Genomic DNA, 20,057 nt, shown 5'->3' with positions numbered 1-20,057 from the left:
TTGTCTCATAAAAAGATTTATTTTTTTCCAGCCCAAATTTACAAAGGCAAGTTACAGAGTATTGTATAAAAAAGAACCATGGTAATGTACACTTTACACAAACTCCTGAAGGGAGGGAGAAAGGAGGAGAGGGTGAAGAGTTCTGAATCGCTCACACAGAAAGAAAATGAAGACATTGTAAACATCCTTGCAAGCACCACAACTGGTACTCTGGGGGTTTGGGGGTTTGGGTGGGGTTGTGTGACAGTAGGCGAGGCGGGTCGGGTCGGGAGAAGGACAAACGAGCAAGTGTCTCCGTGTTTTTCACAGAAGAATGTTCAACTAGGCACCAATTGAGACAACTGCTGGCCAATAAATATACTCTTCACCATGAAACAAATACAGGAGCCAAGCACTTTCCAATATGTTGATAGCAAACATTACTTTTTCTGGCTTTTCATACACTTCAGTATATATGATTTTTCACTGGGCTTTGCTTACTACTGAGATAACATTACTACTCTCAGAGAGAGAACAAATGCACTTGTCACAACCATTGTCTGATAAAACTATATGTACTGTATGCAGTCTGCTGGTACTAAAACCCACTGACTTTAATGACAACATCACAGCTGCCTAGATTACCCTTACAGATTAAGTACAAGTCAAACACCACCACATTCAGCTTTTTCACGTCAGCCATTCTTCTTTAAAAATGCGCAAAAAGTCAAAAAGATAAACCATCTTGCAAACTTCCGTTGGGGACGAGAAACTGTCAACTTATTTACTGGGAATGTCCGAGAACCTCAAATTGAAATTGCTGCCGTTTCCTAATCGTGAGTCGCGTCTCCACGTCCAACTTCAGAGGGTGTTAGACGTGAGATTAACTGGTGGCTTTGATCACATACAGTATTTAATGAGAAAAAAACTACGACAATGGGAATATTAAAAGTGTAAAAATCAATGAAATTAAATTTTATGTCAACATGGTCGATATTCTAGAGGAACGTAAAGACTGTTCACAACCCACAACAGCATGTTGTGGCATAAAACCTTTTAACAAGTCCCTCTCCTGAGCCAATTTGTCATTTATGAATGAAACCACTACAGCAGCACATCCAGCTCAGAGCACAAACTCACCCATAAACAGACACCCTCTCAAATCAATGCAAATAGCATCTGGATAGAATTTCACTTCCAACCCCTGAGGTACAAGAGAACTGTAATTTAAAGCCAAGAGGGTCCTCTGGTAGAACGGGCCGCGTTGACTGTCGATTTTTCTGTAGAGTTAAAGTGAATTTACAGTTTGAGATCCAGAAGGAAGCCTCGAGCAACGTGCTTCTTCTCAGCTGAACTTTGAGCCTTCATACTTCTATCATGTGTGCGTGATCAAGGTCCCATTTCACTTGTTTTAACCATGTTAGCTTTTGCTCCGAGCTTTTCACTGGCTCACCCTTCTTTACATTTAAAAGGACCAGTGTGTAGGATTTAGGGGAATCCATTAGCAGAAATGGAATACTCATTATTATGGTTTCATTAGTGTATAATCACCTGAAACTATTCTTAGTTTCGTGTTTTCATGTCTACATAGGGAGCGGGTCCTCTTTCATGGAGTCCACCATGTTGCTCCGCCATGTTTCTACAGTAGCCCGGAACGGACAAACCAAACAGTGACTCTAGAGAGAACCGTTTGTGTTTTTACGTTAAAGTGGCAATTTGAAATTTGGTGGCACGAATACACCCGCACACCACCGGAGGTTCTTCTACACGCTTGGAATAGCCTCGTCTTCAAAACAAATTACGTTCCCATACAACAAAACTGCATTGTGAATTACGTTTTGAAGGAAATGTATTTTGTCGGGAATTATATTTGTTTTTGACGTGTCACAAAAACGTTTGTAATGTTAGTTCGCTTCTAATAGCCAGCAGGGGGCGACTCCTCTGGTTGCAAAAAGAAGTCTGACTGTAAAGAAGTCTATGAGAAAATGAGACTACTTCTAACTTGATTTATTACCTCAGTAAACATTGTAAACATGAGTTTATAGTCTCAATCGCTAGTTTCAAGTCTTCTTCTAGGGCGGCGCTACCTTGTGATTGACAGGTCGCTACCAAGGCGTTGTCCGGTCTGGGAGTTGTCTATGTTTTCGTCTTTGAACTTTCAAACCCTTTCACCGTGTGTTTTCAGTTCATGAAAGTTAATTATAACCTTTTTGCTCTCCTAAAAATGTTTTATTCAGCGTTTGGTTGTCTATCTAGTCTATGCGTTAACCTCATGTTTAAAACGGTTTAAAACTGTGATCGTAATCTGGGAGAAAAAAGTTTCACACAAAACGTAATTGAGAATGCAGTTTAGTTGTATGGGAACGTAATTTTGTAGGAGACAGGGTTGGCTTGGAAAAGGAGGGGAGAGGGGTATTCAGTTGGTTGCAATCTGCAACCTCACTACTAGATGCCACAAAATCCTACACACTGGTCCTTTAAGTTCATGGTCTGCATCAGACTGGTTCATGTAACAGTAGCAGCTGAAAGCTTTTTTGGGGGGTTCGTTTCATGCTCTCATGTTTAATGTGCCAGTATGTTGACCTAACAGCACAGACGGCAACTGAACAAAGAAAGCAGTTTGTCTGAGGCATCAGACTCATTGGCCCAGTCGATCCAAAGCTCGCCGCTGGTAAGAAACCCACGCCGACTGTCCGAGGTGAACGTGTGTTATAGTGAAGCCACAGGAGCAAGCGAAGCACCAAGAGAACATTTTGCCCTTTTTGAGAGCCTGAAAATCAAACTGATTTACCATGTTATTTTTCAGTTTGAGTTGCACATTGAATCGCTGAGAAAGATCTGAGATGTGGAGCGATTCAGAGTTCTGGATCCAGTCTAATTGCACGGTGCATGTTGGGATGAATGTGAACCAAGCTTGTGATGTGTTTTTGAAAAAAGTAGAGGCCAAGAGAATAAAAAAGAAAAAAGTGCAGCAAGACAATCAAAGCTGGGGCGAAGAAGAAGCACAGCTGGGAAACAATGATCTGAGCACATAATGTTAAACGCTGTGAAGGCTGAAAGCTATTTAACAGTGACAGCTTTTAAACAGTTGCGTGCTGGGATAAATATAAACATTTATGCACAAAAAAGTCGGCTAAAAGTCTATATTACAGCAGAAAAATACATGAGTTGAGTGAGATTTCACATTGTTTACAGAAAATCAAAACGTGGCGAGCTGAACGAAGCACAACCTTACAGTAAAAACATCAACAAGTGGCCAAACGTGGTGACGACAACGCCAAGTAAATTCATCGCTTGCTGATGTGGCTTCACCGTCTTGAGCGTAACGACAGATGTGACCCTTTCATTTGTGAGGAAAAACAGGACTCATACCAGCATCAGACACATTCAAGGATGAACACAATGATATGGAGCAGAGGTGAAGTATTACCGAGAAAAGAAAACATGAATAGTGTTTATTCTCCATTGAGGTGTGTGCGGTCCCTTCGCAAAAAACATGACGACATCATCCCTGAAACAAGAACTGAGGGTTCGAAGAGGATGGGAATTGACAATGATGATGGAAAAATGAAAAAAACTTCAGTCTCAGGCTCTCAAGTCTCTGAAGAAAGCAGCTGTTGCCATATTCCCTCTCCCCCACGAAATATAGCCAAACATTTGTCAAGTTAAGGATATACTGTTGTTTCACGGCATACAATAAGCCAAAGACGTAGAGCTGAAATCATTTCAATATGATTCACTTTTTCTTTTCAGTCTTTAATTTAGTTTGACTCCCCTTTCCCGTCAGCCACCCAACTCATCAAAATCCCCTGCCAACTTCTTTCTGCGTGACAAAAAACAATGCAGTCAAAGAAAGAAAAAAAAACAACAACAAAAAAAGCTGTTCTGGCAGTCCAATAGTCTCTTCTTGCATTGTATTTGTTGACAGTGCAAAGACTAGATAATCAGCGGGTTGGTGTTTCCTCTGCGTGGTGAGGCAGAGTGATGGCTTTGAACCTGGGTTATTATCAGTCCTGTTATAGTCCAAGGTCTGGGAAAATTTGGGGTCATTTACGAGGGGAGGACAAAAAAAACGACAATCTGCCGAGCCTCGGGGCAGAAGAACTAAAAATATAGAAACACCATTCAACTGATGTCTAAAAGGTAACACCCGGGAGATTCTCTTCTCACATGAGCCAGTCACATGAATCTTTGCAGGGTTGAGGTGTGACGGTCAGGTTTGCCTGGGAAAGAAAGAAAGACTTATTTATTACCAGATCACTTTATCATTTACATAAAATACAGAAATCACATGGTGCTGATTCATAAAAGCTTTATACACTTCTGTAACTCTTCTCTGTACGAGGCAGGCAGTGCTGTACTTAAGATCAATTCTGACGTTTTTCACTTTAGGTTACTTAAAGGTCTTATTGGTAACATTTTTATGTAGACAAATAATTTAAAAAAAATAACACATCCACAGAGGTTTTAGAAAGGTGCCAAATAAAAGTAGGACTTTTCCTGAAAAAAATTATTTGACTGTGAATTAATAATTTTTAAAATCTTGGCGGGTCCAAAAATCTATGTTTTGTTTATATTTATGGAAGATATCTGACGTTCGGTTCACACTTCTAACAAGTCTTGTGAGTCAATAGTAAAACAACGTTGGTATCACGTGGTATCTCTGCGTCGTAAGTTAGTGTGGAAAAAACAGATAAATGGCTGAGATTGACAGTAAGTGTCTGGCAACGACTTGTTGTAAAGTGAATGCAATGTAACGGGGGAGAATGAGACATCCAGTGGCTGAATGTTATCAAAGTTATCAATAGCACCTTTACTACTGAATAATTGTACTTTTCACTCTATCACATTTATTTGAGAACCATATGTACTAGTTACTTTATAGATTAATATTTTACAAACAAAAATATATGATCTTAAAAAATGTGATGCTTTTATACATAAAACATATTTTCTGACCAACTACAACATTAAAACACTGTTTTATAATAGTAATGCAATAATATAATGTATACATTAACGTCCCACTCTGGAAGGGGCCGGTCTGCATAATGAGCACTTTTACTTTTGATACTTGAAGTACATTTTACTGATAACACCACTGTACTTTAACTTGTAATGCAATATATTTGTGTGTTATTTCTAAGTAAAGGATTTGAATACCCCTTCCACTACTGGGTGTTATTAATTTGAACGTATTCAATCTTTAACCTAAACTCAGTTACCAGTTTACACCTATTAGCTAAAACTAATGTACAACAGACCTGTAATAAATTGCACTTTCATGAAGGATATAATGTTCAGTTTTTGTTCAATCTGCTCTAGAGAGGTGTTGATTCAACTTAATGATTATTTTAGAGGATGTAGTTTGTGGTGCTTTTTAGCTGAATTACATTATACTGACTTTGTATTATTTTGTCCACCCATTTATTAAACTGTATTTATTGTCTTTTAGTTATATCGTACAATACATACAAACCCCAACGCACATATGGACAGACAAGGCATAACAACAATAACGCAAAATGTCCTAATAATATAAATAAATAAGAAAAATAAATTAAAAGGGGGAGGAAGGGCATTCAAATAAAATCTAAAAATAAATAAATAAATAAAAGAATCCCTAGTATATGTCCATATACAATATAAAACTGGTAAAAAAAATAAAATGTGACACCATTATCAAGTTCCTCCACCCCATTTATATCAATGAAGGTAGGCTGAATAATTGAATCACCTCTGAACAGCAAACTGCATCCTCCAAAATGACCATAAAGTTGAATCAACACCAATCATTTATTTATCAAATGTCATGTCAAAGAGCTGCCACTAGATGTCAGTGCAGGCTGCTCTGGTTTGGCGCCTTGGCGGGCTCATTCCACGTCTCTATTATCAACACTGTGATCCACTTGTCCTCAGAGGACCTACTTAGGATGGATGAGCTAAGGGGCTAAATGCTGCACTGCATATTGTGCTAGATTGCAGCAGAGTAGCGAGGGCTTTGTTTGGCCAGGATTTGTTTTCTTTACAGGTTGCTGCCTCTGAGTCGGCAACAGAAAATGTGGTAGAGAGCAGCGTGTTCTTTTCTCTTCAAATCAAATAAACCCAGGACAAAGAAACAACCGGTTGTATCATCTGTGCCGGTGCTCATAACCTATATATTTTTGTTGCATGTGAAGCACGACGTCTGCCACCTGCATTTGTTGGGTTTTTGCAAACACTGCTGTCAGTTTGTGTTTTGTTTTCACCATCAGTCTTTTGTCTCTCCAACTAAGGGGGACTTACCGTTCTCACCTCCGCGGTGGTGGGTAGAGGGAGGGGGTTGCTGCTTGTTGGCTGGCAACAATAGCGGATGAGGAGAGACCTATGGCGAGTTGGAAAATTCCTATTTAGGTTCTGAATTTAGATGGCTGATTGCTAATTTAACAGTCTGCATCTACTTACAGTAAATATTCTGCACTGTGGAGCTTTTTTAATCTAACTGGCATTAATCTACTTTACATATATAGTACCTTATTAAGTACATAACATTCAGTGTCGTGAATCTATTGTCAAACAGCAGAGATGGGAGGACTGACCTGTGGCGTAGGACAGGTCATACTGCCCTGAGAGCAGGGGGTATCCCAGGTGGTGGTGAGAGGGCATGATGCGCTGGGAGGGCGAGGAACGTGGTCGGTCCACGTCTCGTTCTCTTTCCCTCTCGCGCTCCCTCTCCCGATCTCGCTCTCCCCCGGCTCCTCTGTCTTGCTCCCTCTCCCTCTCATGGGGCGGCTTGTCACCTACTGTGGGGGATTTGCTCTTGTACTGGCTGGCGTGCTGATGCAGGATATCCAGGGCTTTGGAGTCCGCCGCCGTTTTGGTGACAGTGGGGCTGGCGCGAGATTTGTCGCCGCCTTCATCACCTCCGGCCATTTTGCTGCCATACGGAGAAAACGGATAGCCTCCAGGAAGGTACGAACCTGAGAGTGATGAAGAATATCGATGGTTCAAAATTAGGTTTTTGTGGAAAGCAAATGGGACAATTGATGATTGACTATTCTTCTTTAATGCTCACATCAATCAAGCTGAATAGTTAACAATTGATTTCAGGTCACCAACTAGTCCATTTTGACTTCTGGACGAAATGTCACATCAACTACTTAAAATCCAGGTACTGACATTTAACAGTCTAGTAGCAGCATATTTTCTCAACATGGGATCATTTTGATCTTGAAAATTAAAAAAAAAACACACGTAAATATTGCAATGGGGTTGACCACAACTACAACATGTAGCATTTTCACTTCATTTCAAGGAACGTGGCTTAAGACCACCATTTTTCTCCTTGCAAGCTATCAATAGTACAGTTGCCATGTCTGCTGGTGAATCAGCAGCCATGTTGGTGTAATAAAAACTTGAGTATTTATTTATCTATTCCACATTTAGTATACACATATACTATTCTTTGGGCTACATATATAAGGAATTTGATCCAGGAATTTGTGGATTTTGCCAACCCCTTCAATATTTCTGCAACAAAACTTAAAGGTACAGTTTGTAGGATTTGGTAGCATCTAGTGGTGTGGTTGCAGATTGCAACCAACTGAGCACCCCTCCTCTCACTCCTCCCTTTCCAAGACTGTGGTAAAGTGAGCCGCCGAGTGCAAAACCGTGGTAACGCTGTTCGCCTTGCTCAGAGGTCATCCTTACCATAATAACACTACTTTAGGAGCAACGGAAGTCAGACGGCGGCTGCCGGTACCACGGTTTTGCACTCTGCGGCTCACCTTACCGCAGTTTCACAAACATGTCGGAGAACTACGGTGGCCTTCAGGTAATGTAGAAACACTAAATGCTCTCTCTAGAGCCAGTGTTTGGTTTGTCCGTTCTGTGCTGCTGTAGAAATGGTGGACTCCGTGAAGAGGACCCTCTCCCTATATAGATATGAAGGGCTCAATCTAAGCTAAAGAAAACACAATTCTTAGTTTCAGGTGATTAAACACTAATGAAAACATAGTTTTGAATATTATATTCCATTTCTGCAAATAGATCCTCTGACATGCTACACACTGGCCATTTAAGAATGGAAGGATGACTTCAGTTTTACAAGTATATGTAAATTTTCCACATATAATAATACCAATTCAGAACCACAAAATCAATCCCTGATTGACTTGACCTATCAAACTACCATGCAGATTACTCCCATGCTGCGTTTTGCCCCCATCAAGCTCCACCAAATCATCGCAATTATTTCATGCTGTTTTACCATTTTCAAACATAACTGCAATTTCTAGTAAAACCACACCAAAATTGCTGCAAATTACATCTGAGTCAGTTCTGAATGAAATAATCACAAAAACACTCCGAGATCCTGCTGAGACCGGCACATACAGTTTTGATACACAATCTAAAGCTGCAATAACAAATCCGTAGAGCCATTGTGTTTTCAAAAAGCAGTACGAGACATTAAATTCTTCAAGCCATGTTGACTCTGTTTGCCTTTCTATCTTAGTACAGACCTTAAAATGTAGGTATTGCCAACAGCTTTATCATCATTCTAAAGCAGTGCTCATGCTAGTCTGGCATGTATTTGACCAAAAGAAACCATTGATGACGTGCACTAAATGATTAAACTCACGAGCCATAAGTTCAAACTAATTAACAAAAAGGATATAATAGAATTATTTTTCATATTGCATATTATTTTTCGCTAGGAGTGTATTAAAACCCCCTACTATTTACATATATTTGTTAAGTTAATGTCATACCTGGGTAATTCTGCATCATGACTGAGGGCATGCCCCTGTATCCAGGGTGGTTGGGGTCATAGCCTTGTCCATAGGGGTAACCATGCATGTAGGGCATGTAGCCTTGGTGCTGTGCTAGTGGTGATGAGAACTGCATGTGGGGATTAGAACGAGAGTCTTTGCTCATGACCCGGTGGTCCTCGGAAGTGATTCTGGGATCACTGCCCTCTTTGCCGTCCTCCTTGGGCCCACTTTGACTGTCCTTGGGCCGGGGCCTGTCATCCTTTAATTTACGATCCCGTTCCCGCTCTCTGTCCCTTTCATCTTTCCATCGAGGTTGTTGCTGCTGGTGTTCGTCTTCCGCTTGGGGCTTCTGGCTCTCGGGGTACTGCTGAAGGCGGGAAAGAAGGTCCAAGTCAGTACAAATCAGCATATGCATATTGAAATACCGTTAACACTGCAATTAATAGCCCGGGCTTTTATTTGCTTCAATCACTGAACTCAACCGGCGTATATTTGGGACAGGCGTCTATATGGGACAGGCCTTTAATTCCTTTCACACAAAACTCATGCTCAGCAAAGATGGGAAATACTATCAAACTGATTAATTAAACCAGTATGAATATCACTTGTATAAAAATTAAGCTATCGAATAACATATAAGTTATAAATCATTCATTTGATTTAGCAGCTCCGAGACAGTTAACGACGCTCGTTTTACGGCAACGGTATAACGACACAACACCTCTCTTTATCCTGTTGAAACCCACCTGCAAATTAGGGACGAGCCGAAAAGGGGTGAAAATAGAAAAAGGTGGGGACACCTTTATTTTGTAGTGGACTTCCCATGACAAAATTCACAACTTGGATTAATTTTGAATGAAAAACAGTTTTGATTCTTTTGATTGGTGGACCCTTACAAACAAAAGGAATAGAAATAATCGAGGAATGGACACACTCGTCAAACTTTATGACCGCTTCAAAGGTAAGGAGTCGCCACTTTTTATATGTCTCTATTGTTTACCGCTGTACTGAAGCTTAGAAGCTTAATAACGTTGACATTCTAATTATTATTATGAACAACTTACAGAAACATTGTGTGCCTTCTCTTTCTTTCTATCTCTCTCTTTTACACACGAGCTATGCGGTGCTCAGCGTCTCTGACTGTAATAGTCTCCGTCTTCAGTCCAAAAGTCAACATTTATTGAAAAAGGATCGATGTTAGCATTTCGAAAATTCACAACATGCTTCCATCCAACGAAACACTCTGCTTCTATCCATATTTGTTGGTGTTTATCCTTTCAAAAACTACATTTTCACTGGTCGAAAAACACTAAGGGAGGCACGCACCAAACGGGCGATCTAGCAACAATCAACAGCAACATAAATCTGAATAATACTTTGGTGCTCATGGTTTCCGTAAAATGAACTGGACGATTGAATTGTGGAGAATCTAACCGATCTAACAATGTGTAACATGTCCATATTGACAACATTTACCGGGCGTTTAATTGAGATCTGCGTTTATTTGTCAAAACGTGTAGCTACAACTGGCGAGTAAAAGGGACTCTGCGTCTAATTTTCTATCTTAACGGTTCTAAAACATTCTCACAACAGATTCACAAGCATATATTCAAACACTGTTATGCTAGATTGGTGTTTACCTGTCTGTACCACATGGCCTGCTCCATCCCTGCCTGACCTCTGGACTCCAGTGCTTGCTTGGAGTCTTCCTTTCCATGGTGGCCCCCTTCGGTCAGCTTCATCTTTAGCCCTTCAGCTTGCTGGGACTTTGGGTCGTCCTTTATGCTCCCCATGGATTTGGAGGAGGGCTCAGAGGGTGAGTCCCTGGATTTGCTCGTGGGCTGCGGCGTCTTTCCAAGGTCTGACTGACTGGAGGCTTTGGAGAGGCTTGGCGGCATTGGGCTCTTTTGTTTCCACTCCTCCTTCATGGAGGCTTCTCGTTCTTTTATGGCTATGTCTGACTTCTTCTCAGCGCGATGCTGTTCAGCCATCTGCCGCTGCCGCTCCTCGTACTGTTGCCGGTAGGCTGGGTTGGTGTTTATCAAGTGGTTATGGTAGGCTTGATCGGGGTGGTAGGCATATGGGGGGACATAAGCATACTGGTTGTAGTAAAGAGGTTGCATGTACATGTTGGATCGCTGTTGGATGACTGAGGGTTGCTGCTGCGGTTGTTGCTGTTGTTGTTGTTGTTGTTGTTGTTGTTGCTGCTGCTGCTGCTGCTGCTGCTGCTGCTGCTGCTGCTGTTGTTGCTGCTGCTGCTGCTGTTGTTGCTGTTGTTGTTGCTGCTGTTGCTGCTGGCCAGGAGCACTGATGTCAGGTTTGCGGTCTTCATGAACCTCAACCTTGACTTTTTCCTCAGCTTGGTCCAGGTCCTCTTCCCTTTTGATCTTAACCTGACCTTCAACCACCGGCGTGCCTGGATTGGGCCCACCAGGACTGGGATTTACGTAATTGGGTGAGTAATAGGTCTCATAGCCGGGATAGTACGGGGATTCTTTGCTGGGTGTCTGGTTTGGAAAGAGTGCCTTTTTGACACTTTCCCTGACGGCTTGGTCCTCTGACCTGACTTTGACGCCTTCTAGTTTCCCTTCACCATCCTCACCAGCATCTGAAATGTCTGAATATGCTGGGCTATTGGTTTTGACTGAAGAGTTGTCGGCACCATTCTGGTTCGCTGCGTGAAGTGGCGTGAGAGGCTGTGGCATCCCACTGCCATCTATCCGACTGGCTACACCAATGGATGGGCTAGGGGCATTGTCAGAAAAGCTGTAAATTTTGTCAGCCTCAGCCTTGATACTGGCCAAGCGACTCTGATGAGGATCTGAGGAACCATTGAGGAGTCCTTCCCCCTTATTTCCTTGATCAGGAGGTTCAGCGTATGGAAGCTTTGCTTCCTCCAGTTTCCCTCCCTTTCCCGGAGGCTTGGGGCTGTCAGCCTCCTTCCCACCATCTTTCTTCTTCTTGTCTTTCTTCTTCTTGTCTTTGGAGCTACCTGAGGCAGGATCTCCAATGGCAGGGGGTTTAGGCTGTGTGCCCTTCATTTGGGGACTTTTGGGAATCCCTTGTATCATTGGGGTAAGCCCCGGGGAAGAATTTGGGTTTCCAGGAGGAAAAGGGTACACCTGCTGGGATGCGGTCGAGCCAGGGCCAACGGGCCGTGGTGACTTCATGTTTTTCTGGGCCATTTTATCAGCCTTTGTGCCAGCCTTTTTAGACTTGTCTGATCCTCTCTTATCATCTATACCATCGTTACTGGCCTCATCAGTGAGGCATGGCCCATCTTCACACCCGTCCATCGGGGTAGCTCCCATCTCTGCATCTGTCTCAGCAATTTTCTTTTTACTCTGCTTTGAACCAAACTTGCCAGGAGATGGGGAAGGACTCTGAGCATCAAAGTTCCTGCCTTTTGGAGTAACTGAACGAGCTGGAGACAAGCATCCTTTCTGAGAGATAGACGCTCCATTACAGTTCCCTGGTTCAGGGTGGAGAGTCGAGTCCTCTCCATATTCACTGTCTCCGTCTATTTCCAACTTTATGTCATCATCATTGTGGGCACGGGCTTGGTGGTACTTGAGACCATTGATGTGCTTGTACTTCTTGTTGCAGTTCGGGTGTGGGCAGTCAATAAGAACTGGAGAGGGGCAGGTGCGATCAAGGGGAGGTGGAAGTGGCTCAGTCTTAATAGAAGGAATGGGGAGACCCGTTGGTCCCACCCCTCCACTGTTGGAGTTTGTCCGCATACGTTTGTTGCCTTTGGTGTCCTCTGAGCTGGAATTGGGTTCCATGTCCGAGGCTGGTTTGGTCTTACGTTTTCCAGCTGAGGAGGGACTGGCCTTGATGTCCTCTGTGTTGCTGTTAGGCGGCGTGCGGCGCTCTGATGGCGTCTGGCTGCCCCTCCGGCCCTTGCTGTTAGAGGCGGCACGCGTCTTGTTGTTGGCGGTGCCTTTGTTGTCTGATGAGTTGCTGTTCTCGTTGATCGGGGTGTTGCTATTCGGTCTCATTCGCTTACCTCGACCACGGCCATTCCTCATCTCCAGATCGCTTGTAGGGGATTCACAAAACCTGCAGTAGTGGCAAAAATCACGTGTAAGAATTACTGATGGTTGATTTCAATACAACTCAGCTCTTTAGTTTAGATTCTGAAATGATACAATTCAGCTACTCATTCATTCTTAAATTAATATTGCTGTGGGGACTGAATAATATAATGCCAATAAGTATTTAACTCCTTTAATATCACACCTACATTGTCATTGGTGCTGCAATTGTTTTAAGTGTAATAGAGAGTACACTTGTGTGTAATGTGATCTTCTGTTAAATACACTTGTATCTGGAAGGTCCAGATGTGTTTCACAGCTACTGTGTGAACTTCTGTTACCCTCATTATCTGCTGGGTAACCACACAGAATCAAAACATTTGATTCTCAAGGTAAAAGGAAAAAATTTCTGTTTTTTGGCAACTGTAACGCTCTCTAAAGGCCTTTATAGCTACACTTTTGAAGACATTATTGTTCATCTCTATTCAAGACGTATGTACGAGGCTACTTCTGTGCTCGGCCTTTCTAAAGTCTGTCTGTTCTTCACTGTTATTTACTGTATAGGCATGTCAAATTACATGTCCCAATTACACATCGTCTCATAGGAAATTCTGAAATTAAGTCATAACAGTAATATCAATGATGACAATACTCTGGAGTTTAAGTCCTTTTGAGTCCAGAAGCCATAATAAACAGTGGCAATGATATCAAAATATGTACCCCATTGTTCTGTCCCTGTCCTCTCATAACAAACCAATCTGATATCTTGTGCACTGTATGTGAGTAAGCACTTCAAACAGAACCACATGACAACTCAAAGGCATGTAAACATCATTTGAAAAGACAGCAGTGAACATTCTTGCTGCTTTGTAATCAAAACATAGAGTCATTCAAATACTTAAAATAGCAGTTTGGCCTTATCTCTCCATAACAGTAATGTAATTATCTTTCAGCACAGCAGTGAAGGTTAGCAATCTGTGACAAAGAGAGACACTGGGCTGGTATGACTCACAGCTTCCTCTATGAGTCTCTCCAAACAATTTCAACCCCAGCAGGGGATGTGAATGCATCCATAGTCTGGCAGTGGTAGAGGAATTTAGACTCATTACAAGCCCAAGTTTATATTCAGCCCGTTGAAAGCTTTCTGAATTATTCATGGTGTGTCCCTAATGTAGTCGTGCTGCAAACTGTAAGACTATCTTGGTCCAAATACAGCCCAGCAAACCTCACTTACTGTGCAAACCTCACTTACTGAACATTACTGTGATATACTGTGATACATTAGTGTGATACAGCCTCTCCTTGTTTTCCATTAGCAATGCTTTAATCTTGATTTTTTTTTCTATTGCACTTAACCATGCATTTCAAATATAGATTTATATTTACATTTAGATTCGGTGCAGGTGCCCTAAATCAAAGCAAGTGCTTGGCAATGTATTTTACACAACCTGTGTATTTTGCATAACAAAGGCAAATATCCAGGAATTGCAAACACCTTAAGCTACCGCCCACATAACACCGATCTAAGAAATTGCAGCCTTTGTGATAGCGAATGTTATACAGTGTTGAGGAAAAGCTATTAGTCCAATAATTGGATTCTGCAATCTGGCTTGTTAGAGTAGCTTTCTATTTCCACTACTTCCTCCTGGGACATCAGCCGTTTGCCAATGAATCCTGCTTCCCCAGACTCCAGATAAAGGCTAACATGTACTTGGAGGGTCCAGCTGCACACAAGCGTGCGTGTTTGTGCATTAGGCCGTATATCCTTGAGCTGATGCTACTACAGCAGATTCATATCACACAGAATATGAAAAGGTTAAGAGACCAAGTGCAGTTTGGATAGAGAGAGTGCATCAATGATTCATGGACTTTTTTTTCCTACCTTGACATTTACAACTACCGTGTGTGACAGTAAATTCTTTGTAGTGCAGATACTAGGCAAAAGGTTTGTGTAGCTTTAGTTTATAAAACAGAAAACAACAACGAGTGCAGATTCTATCCATCTTAGCTTAATTGTGCAAACAACAATAAACCATAAAATTACAATTCAGCATATTAAAACGAAACCAACATCAACGAACAGCAATAATCCTTTACAGGGCGGCTGTGGCTCAGAGGGTAGAGCAGGTTGTCCACCAATCGGAAGGTCGGTGGTTCGATCCCTGGCTGCTCTGGGTCACATGTCGATGTGTCCTTGAGCAAGACACTTAACCCCAAATTGCTCCTGAAGGCATAGCCATCGGTTCGCGAATGAGTATTTAGATTAGATCCTGATGGGCAAAGTTGCCACCTTAGCAACCTCTGTCATCAATGTGTGTGTCGATGGGTGAATGTTGACATGTAGTGTAAAGCGCTTTGAGTGTTCGGAAGACTAGAAAAGCGCTATATAAATGCAAGTCCACTTAGCATTTACCATTCCTTACAACCTTAACTTATGCGTTGTCACTGGTTAGATTTTCAAAATGAGAAAAATAACAGCTTCAATCCCTGAAAAGCTACGTTAGCATCTTAGCATTAGTGATGGTTGCGTCCAATTACTTAACGTTATAGTTCCCTCAGAGGGGATTTAGAAGTTGGTGGCCGATTGAAAAAGACTAACCGAGATGGTTTTGGTGAGTTTTCTTTTGTTTCTGTCGAGTTTGAATTAAGTGTGTTTTACGATACTCCGCTGCTAGAACAGCGGGGGAGGAGCCTAATGTAGGCCTCGAGCTACAAGTTGCAAAATGACTTTTACTTTACCACTAAAGATTCATCACTTGACATGACTGTCTGAGTCTCACTCCACTCGACCATAAAATATGCAGGTTGTGCAAAGAACTGGCAACGGCTTGTTGTGAAGTGAATGCAATGGAACGGGGGAGGGAGAGTGCGACATCTAGTGGCTGAATGTTATCATTAGCACCTTTGAATATCACTGTCTCCCTTGCTTTCTCCAGTTAAAATAAAAACCAAACAGGGAAATGCTCCTTACCTGGGGGGAGCCCAGTCATGCCGTGTACAGTCCAACAGAGTGCCCACATATGTCTTGTTTCTCCAAGTAACATTGACCACCAGCATGCCTGTGAGACAAGGAAACAAAGAGGTCATTTATTTTGTGTCAACTAGGCAAATAATGCACATCAGTGAATGTTTTACAGTGAGATTCATATATAATTGTCTATGTGTGCAAAAAGTGCATCGTGGCTGCTGCATCAGTGCGTTAATCTTTGCTAAAGGGTGTCACATGCAAGACAGTTATACAAGTCAAAGATCCTTTTTTAATCTTCTTCACACAGTAAAGCCGTAGGGGCAAGACAGTGATATCTCCTAAATGACTTGGAACAGACTCGACTGCAGTCAGCATTGTAGAACCTGTATAAGATACTGGCAGAAGGTCTCACTAAGAATGATCACACTGAGGTTACCGGGGAATATTCGCTGAACACCCTCTCCATTTAAATAAGCCATCTCACAGTGCAGGCGATTTCCCCGAAGGAGAATTATTTGGAGGCAAATATTTTTTTGCACTCCTCTATCTCACTTTGCAAGCGCAGAAATGTACCACCTTGGGGAGAGTATGGATCTACTCCTACAGCTTCTTAAAAACAAACAAACAAGCTCTTGGGTTAAACCAATTCAACGTGAGCGGTTCGGTTTGACAGACTGTAACTGAGTGCGCGAGAGAAGCTCCTTGACTTCACTGGTATTGCTGCAATCTGTCACACTTAGAAGCTCCTGTGTTGCCATTTGGCTAGTGTGAATTTGGTAGCACTCGGTGTGAGCTACACAATCCGACCTGACACCTGACCTCGCATTTAAAATCTAAAATTAGTTCCAGAAGATCACACGACTCTCTAAGTATGTTTCTCCTCAAGACACCAAAATACTTTTCATCAGCTTGCCATTAAAATGTCACAAGTATGCACATTCGTATCGCTAAACTGAAACCCTGCACTTTTTTTTGTACACATCCGACTGCAGTAAAATACTATTCATGTTAATGCAAATAATCACAGCGCAGAGTGGACAGCAGGGTAGAGGCAGATGATAATTTGCAGCTTTTGCACGTAAATTGCACAAGTAAATCATCAAGCAAACAGCTTCAGAGGATTAGGAGCAACGACCGTGCACAAAAACATTGTGAATTTATTGCCCCCACCATCCCCCCCTTCGCTCCCCGGTGGTGACCTCAGCTTGCCACTTCAGCACTGCAGAGAAACTGGAGGCTGCAGTGAGCTAACTTATCTAATGGCACAGGAATGCTGGCTGGCAGCTTCCGTCCCTCGGAGCATTTTATTAGCTTAGGAAACCTCTCTCGCTCACCCCATTTTCCCTCTCTCCTTCACCCTCACCCTCATTTCCTCTTTTCAATGGTATAACCATCCCCGGCGTACAATCTTTTTCCCTCCTACACACGAGTCACAGTTCAGACCTCATTTTTCTCTCGCTGCCTCCGGCATAAAGCGGCGAGTGTATAAGGCATTTATATATGTTTACAGGAACCTGCTGACACTTGGCCACAAGTCTCTTCCTTCACTCTGTGGCCTGAAAACAGGAGCGCTTGGTCAAAGCTAGGATGTCGTTGAGGGGAGGTTTTTCGAGTTCAGATTTCCGTCACATTAAAAGAACATAGACCTTTTCTAAAACGCCTTCAACAGTCCTCCAGCCCCCCGCCCCCCGCCCCCCCCCCTAAGCTCTCCAAACACTCCAACACAAAATGGCCCTGGCAGCTGGTTGTGGCAGGATGTAAATCAAGGCAGGGCAGATGAATGAGTAGTCTTTCATGATGTGCAGGATCTAGTGTTCCCTGCTTTCTCTAGCGAGGGGTTTAGAAATTTTACCATGAGTTGTTAAAAGTCTTTAATGACTTTAAATTAGCATTAGACTGTCTCCCCACTTCAGTAACTGTGACAATGGATGAGCATGGATGGAATTTAAGTGTTTCTGTTGCCAGTAATTAAAATATTCTGAAAGAAATAGTTCAACACTTAATCCTTTGCTTTTTTTGCCAACAGTTGAGAATGAGAACCTTGTTTCAGGTCTTTATTCTAAGCTAAGATAATCAGCTGCTGGGAGTAGCTTTGTATTTAACCATTGGATGCATATAAGAAGTGGACGTAGTCACTGTGACGGCACCCATTGGTTTGTGGACTACCGTTTTGAAGCCTCGAGTGCAGCATTTTAGCTGCCGCCATTTTGTTTTTTTGCCGTCACCATCTTGTTTTTCTTGCAGCCAGAAGTGACATGAGAGGGTGGCGCTAAGTACAACCTAACGCTGAATAAGACAATTTTAGGCGGCCAAAAAAAAAAATTAAAAAAAAATCACACTGTGAAAGGGTCAAAACTTTGAGACAAAAACACGGACAACTCCCAGACCAGACAACGTCGTGGTAGCGACCTGTCAATCACAAGGTAGCCACGCCCTAAAGCATCCCCTGCTTTATGGTCTATTTGACTCTAAACGGGACCATAATTTACTAAATGAACATCATGCTGTATTGAAGAAGACTTGAAACTAGTGATTGAGACCATAAACTCACAATGTTTACAGTTGTAATAAATCAGTCTGATGCAGTCAATGAACTTAAAGGACCAGTGTGTAGGATTTAGTAGCATCTAATGGTGTGGTTGCAGATTGCAACCAAATCAATACCCCTCACCTCTCCCTTTCCAAGCCAACCCTGTCTACTCCAAAATTACATTCCCATTCAACTAAACTGCATTCTCAATTACGTTTTGTGGAAAACTTTTTTTCTCCCAGATTACAGTCACAGTCTTAAATATGTGGTTAACGCATAGACTGTATATAAGAAGTGGACGTAGTAACGGGGTCATTGTTTTGAAGCTTTGAGTTCGGCCTAAAACATTTTTAGGCGAGCAAAAAGGTTATAATTAACTTTCATGAACGGAAAACACGCTGTGAAAGGGTTTGAAAGTTCAAAGACGAAAACATAGACAACTCCCAGACCGGTCAACGCAGAGGTAGCGACCTGTCAATCACAAGGTAGCCTCGCCCTAAAGTATCCCCTGCTTTATGGTCTATTTGACTCAAAATGGGACCATAATTTACTAAATGAACATCAGGCTGTATTGAAGAAGACTTGAAACTAGCGATTGAGACCATAAACTCATGTTTACAATGTTTACTGAGGTAATAAATCAAATGAAAAGTAGGGTCATTTTCTCATAGACTTCTATACAATCAGACTTCTTTTGCTACCAGAGGAGTCGCCCCCTGCTGGCTGTTAGAAAGAATGCAAGTTTAAGCTACTTAAGCATTGGCTTCACTTCTCAGACCCGCAGGTTGCCCACTGTATTTAACAGACAGAAAGCAATAAACTTATTTCCCAAAATGTCAAACAATTCCTTCAAGGATCCTAATTTTCATACTACAGTACAGTACATGTACTTCAAAACGCACACTGAAGCACATTAAAAATGCTTATATTCCAAAATTAAATTAATTCCAATGAATGTGCATTTCATTCCAAGAGTTTTTTGACAATACAATAACCCATAATGATTGAGTGTAACATAAAAAACCAACATGGATACTAGCCTTGAGTCATCTTGAATTTTTAGCTTAGCACAGCAAGATTTTTAGATTTCTTGTTATTCCACCCACAGATTTACTCAAGCTCAGTGAAGTCCGACCTTTGGCTCAGATATCAAGGACTTTAACAATCTTGTTCTGCAGAAATCCCATGGCGTATCTGGCTGTTTGATACGGATCACTGTCCTGTCGGAACATAAATCTTTGTATCGGGTTCTCCTTTGGAAGTTCCCTGTATTTCCCTCAACTACAACAACTCTCAGGTGTCTGCCGGTGAAAAGCAGCCCACAGCGTAGGGTTGCAAACACTTTGTTTCATGAATGTGAAAGTGATGAGAAGAGGTGCAGTGATCAGTGTGCAAAAGGTGAGTAAACATCTCAATCATTAAGGACCCTATAAAACTATTATATTTGGATAAAACATATTGGAAATGTATCCAAACATGGATAGGGTAGCCATGGACATACACATCCACCACCACTAACAAATATGCTACAGAAAACCCTGTAATACTCAACATTATAGGCCAATAGCTACATTTTCACTTCATCAATTTCTTTGCTTCAAACTGAATCTTTGACATGCCTATTTGCAGACTCTATGTGGCTGCATGTGTTTTTTTCCTGAGAGTGGCGTCCTCCTGGCCACCCTCCCATGTTGAAGCCAAGGAGCTCTGTAATCCTGTCAGAGTGGTCCTTGGCTTCTGGGTCACCTCAGATCTCTGCCTCTGCAATACTTTCTGTGAATGCTAATAAA

The 20,057-nt window shown here is 42.1% G+C and overlaps 1 protein-coding gene across 3 annotated transcripts in view; it reads right to left on the bottom strand.

The window, feature by feature from the left end:
- znf609b (zinc finger protein 609b) overlaps nt 1-20,057 on the bottom strand; it is a 102,624-nt gene continuing 82,567 nt past the window's right edge. Inside the window, exons 4-9 of one of the 3 annotated variants that reach the window (XM_074621922.1) lie at nt 15,741-15,828; nt 10,373-12,794; nt 8,730-9,096; nt 6,558-6,938; nt 6,265-6,343; nt 1-4,202 (exon numbers count right to left, since the gene is read on the bottom strand). In XM_074621922.1, coding sequence (XP_074478023.1) covers nt 6,270-6,343; nt 6,558-6,938; nt 8,730-9,096; nt 10,373-12,794; nt 15,741-15,828 — 3,332 coding nt within the window. In that variant the 3' untranslated portion in view covers nt 1-4,202; nt 6,265-6,269. Of the gene's footprint in view, nt 4,203-6,264; nt 6,344-6,557; nt 6,939-8,729; nt 9,100-10,372; nt 12,795-15,740; nt 15,829-20,057 lie in introns of all 3 variants that reach the window. The other 2 variants (XM_074621916.1, XM_074621932.1) reach the window with 2 other exon arrangements.

Source organism: Sebastes fasciatus, chromosome 2 (genome assembly GCF_043250625.1).
Source record: "Sebastes fasciatus isolate fSebFas1 chromosome 2, fSebFas1.pri, whole genome shotgun sequence".
In the NCBI taxonomy this organism is placed as follows: domain Eukaryota; kingdom Metazoa; phylum Chordata; class Actinopteri; order Perciformes; family Sebastidae; genus Sebastes; species Sebastes fasciatus.
The sequence above is the reverse complement of the archived record's forward strand: the minus strand, read 5'-3'. Positions and strand labels throughout refer to the sequence as shown.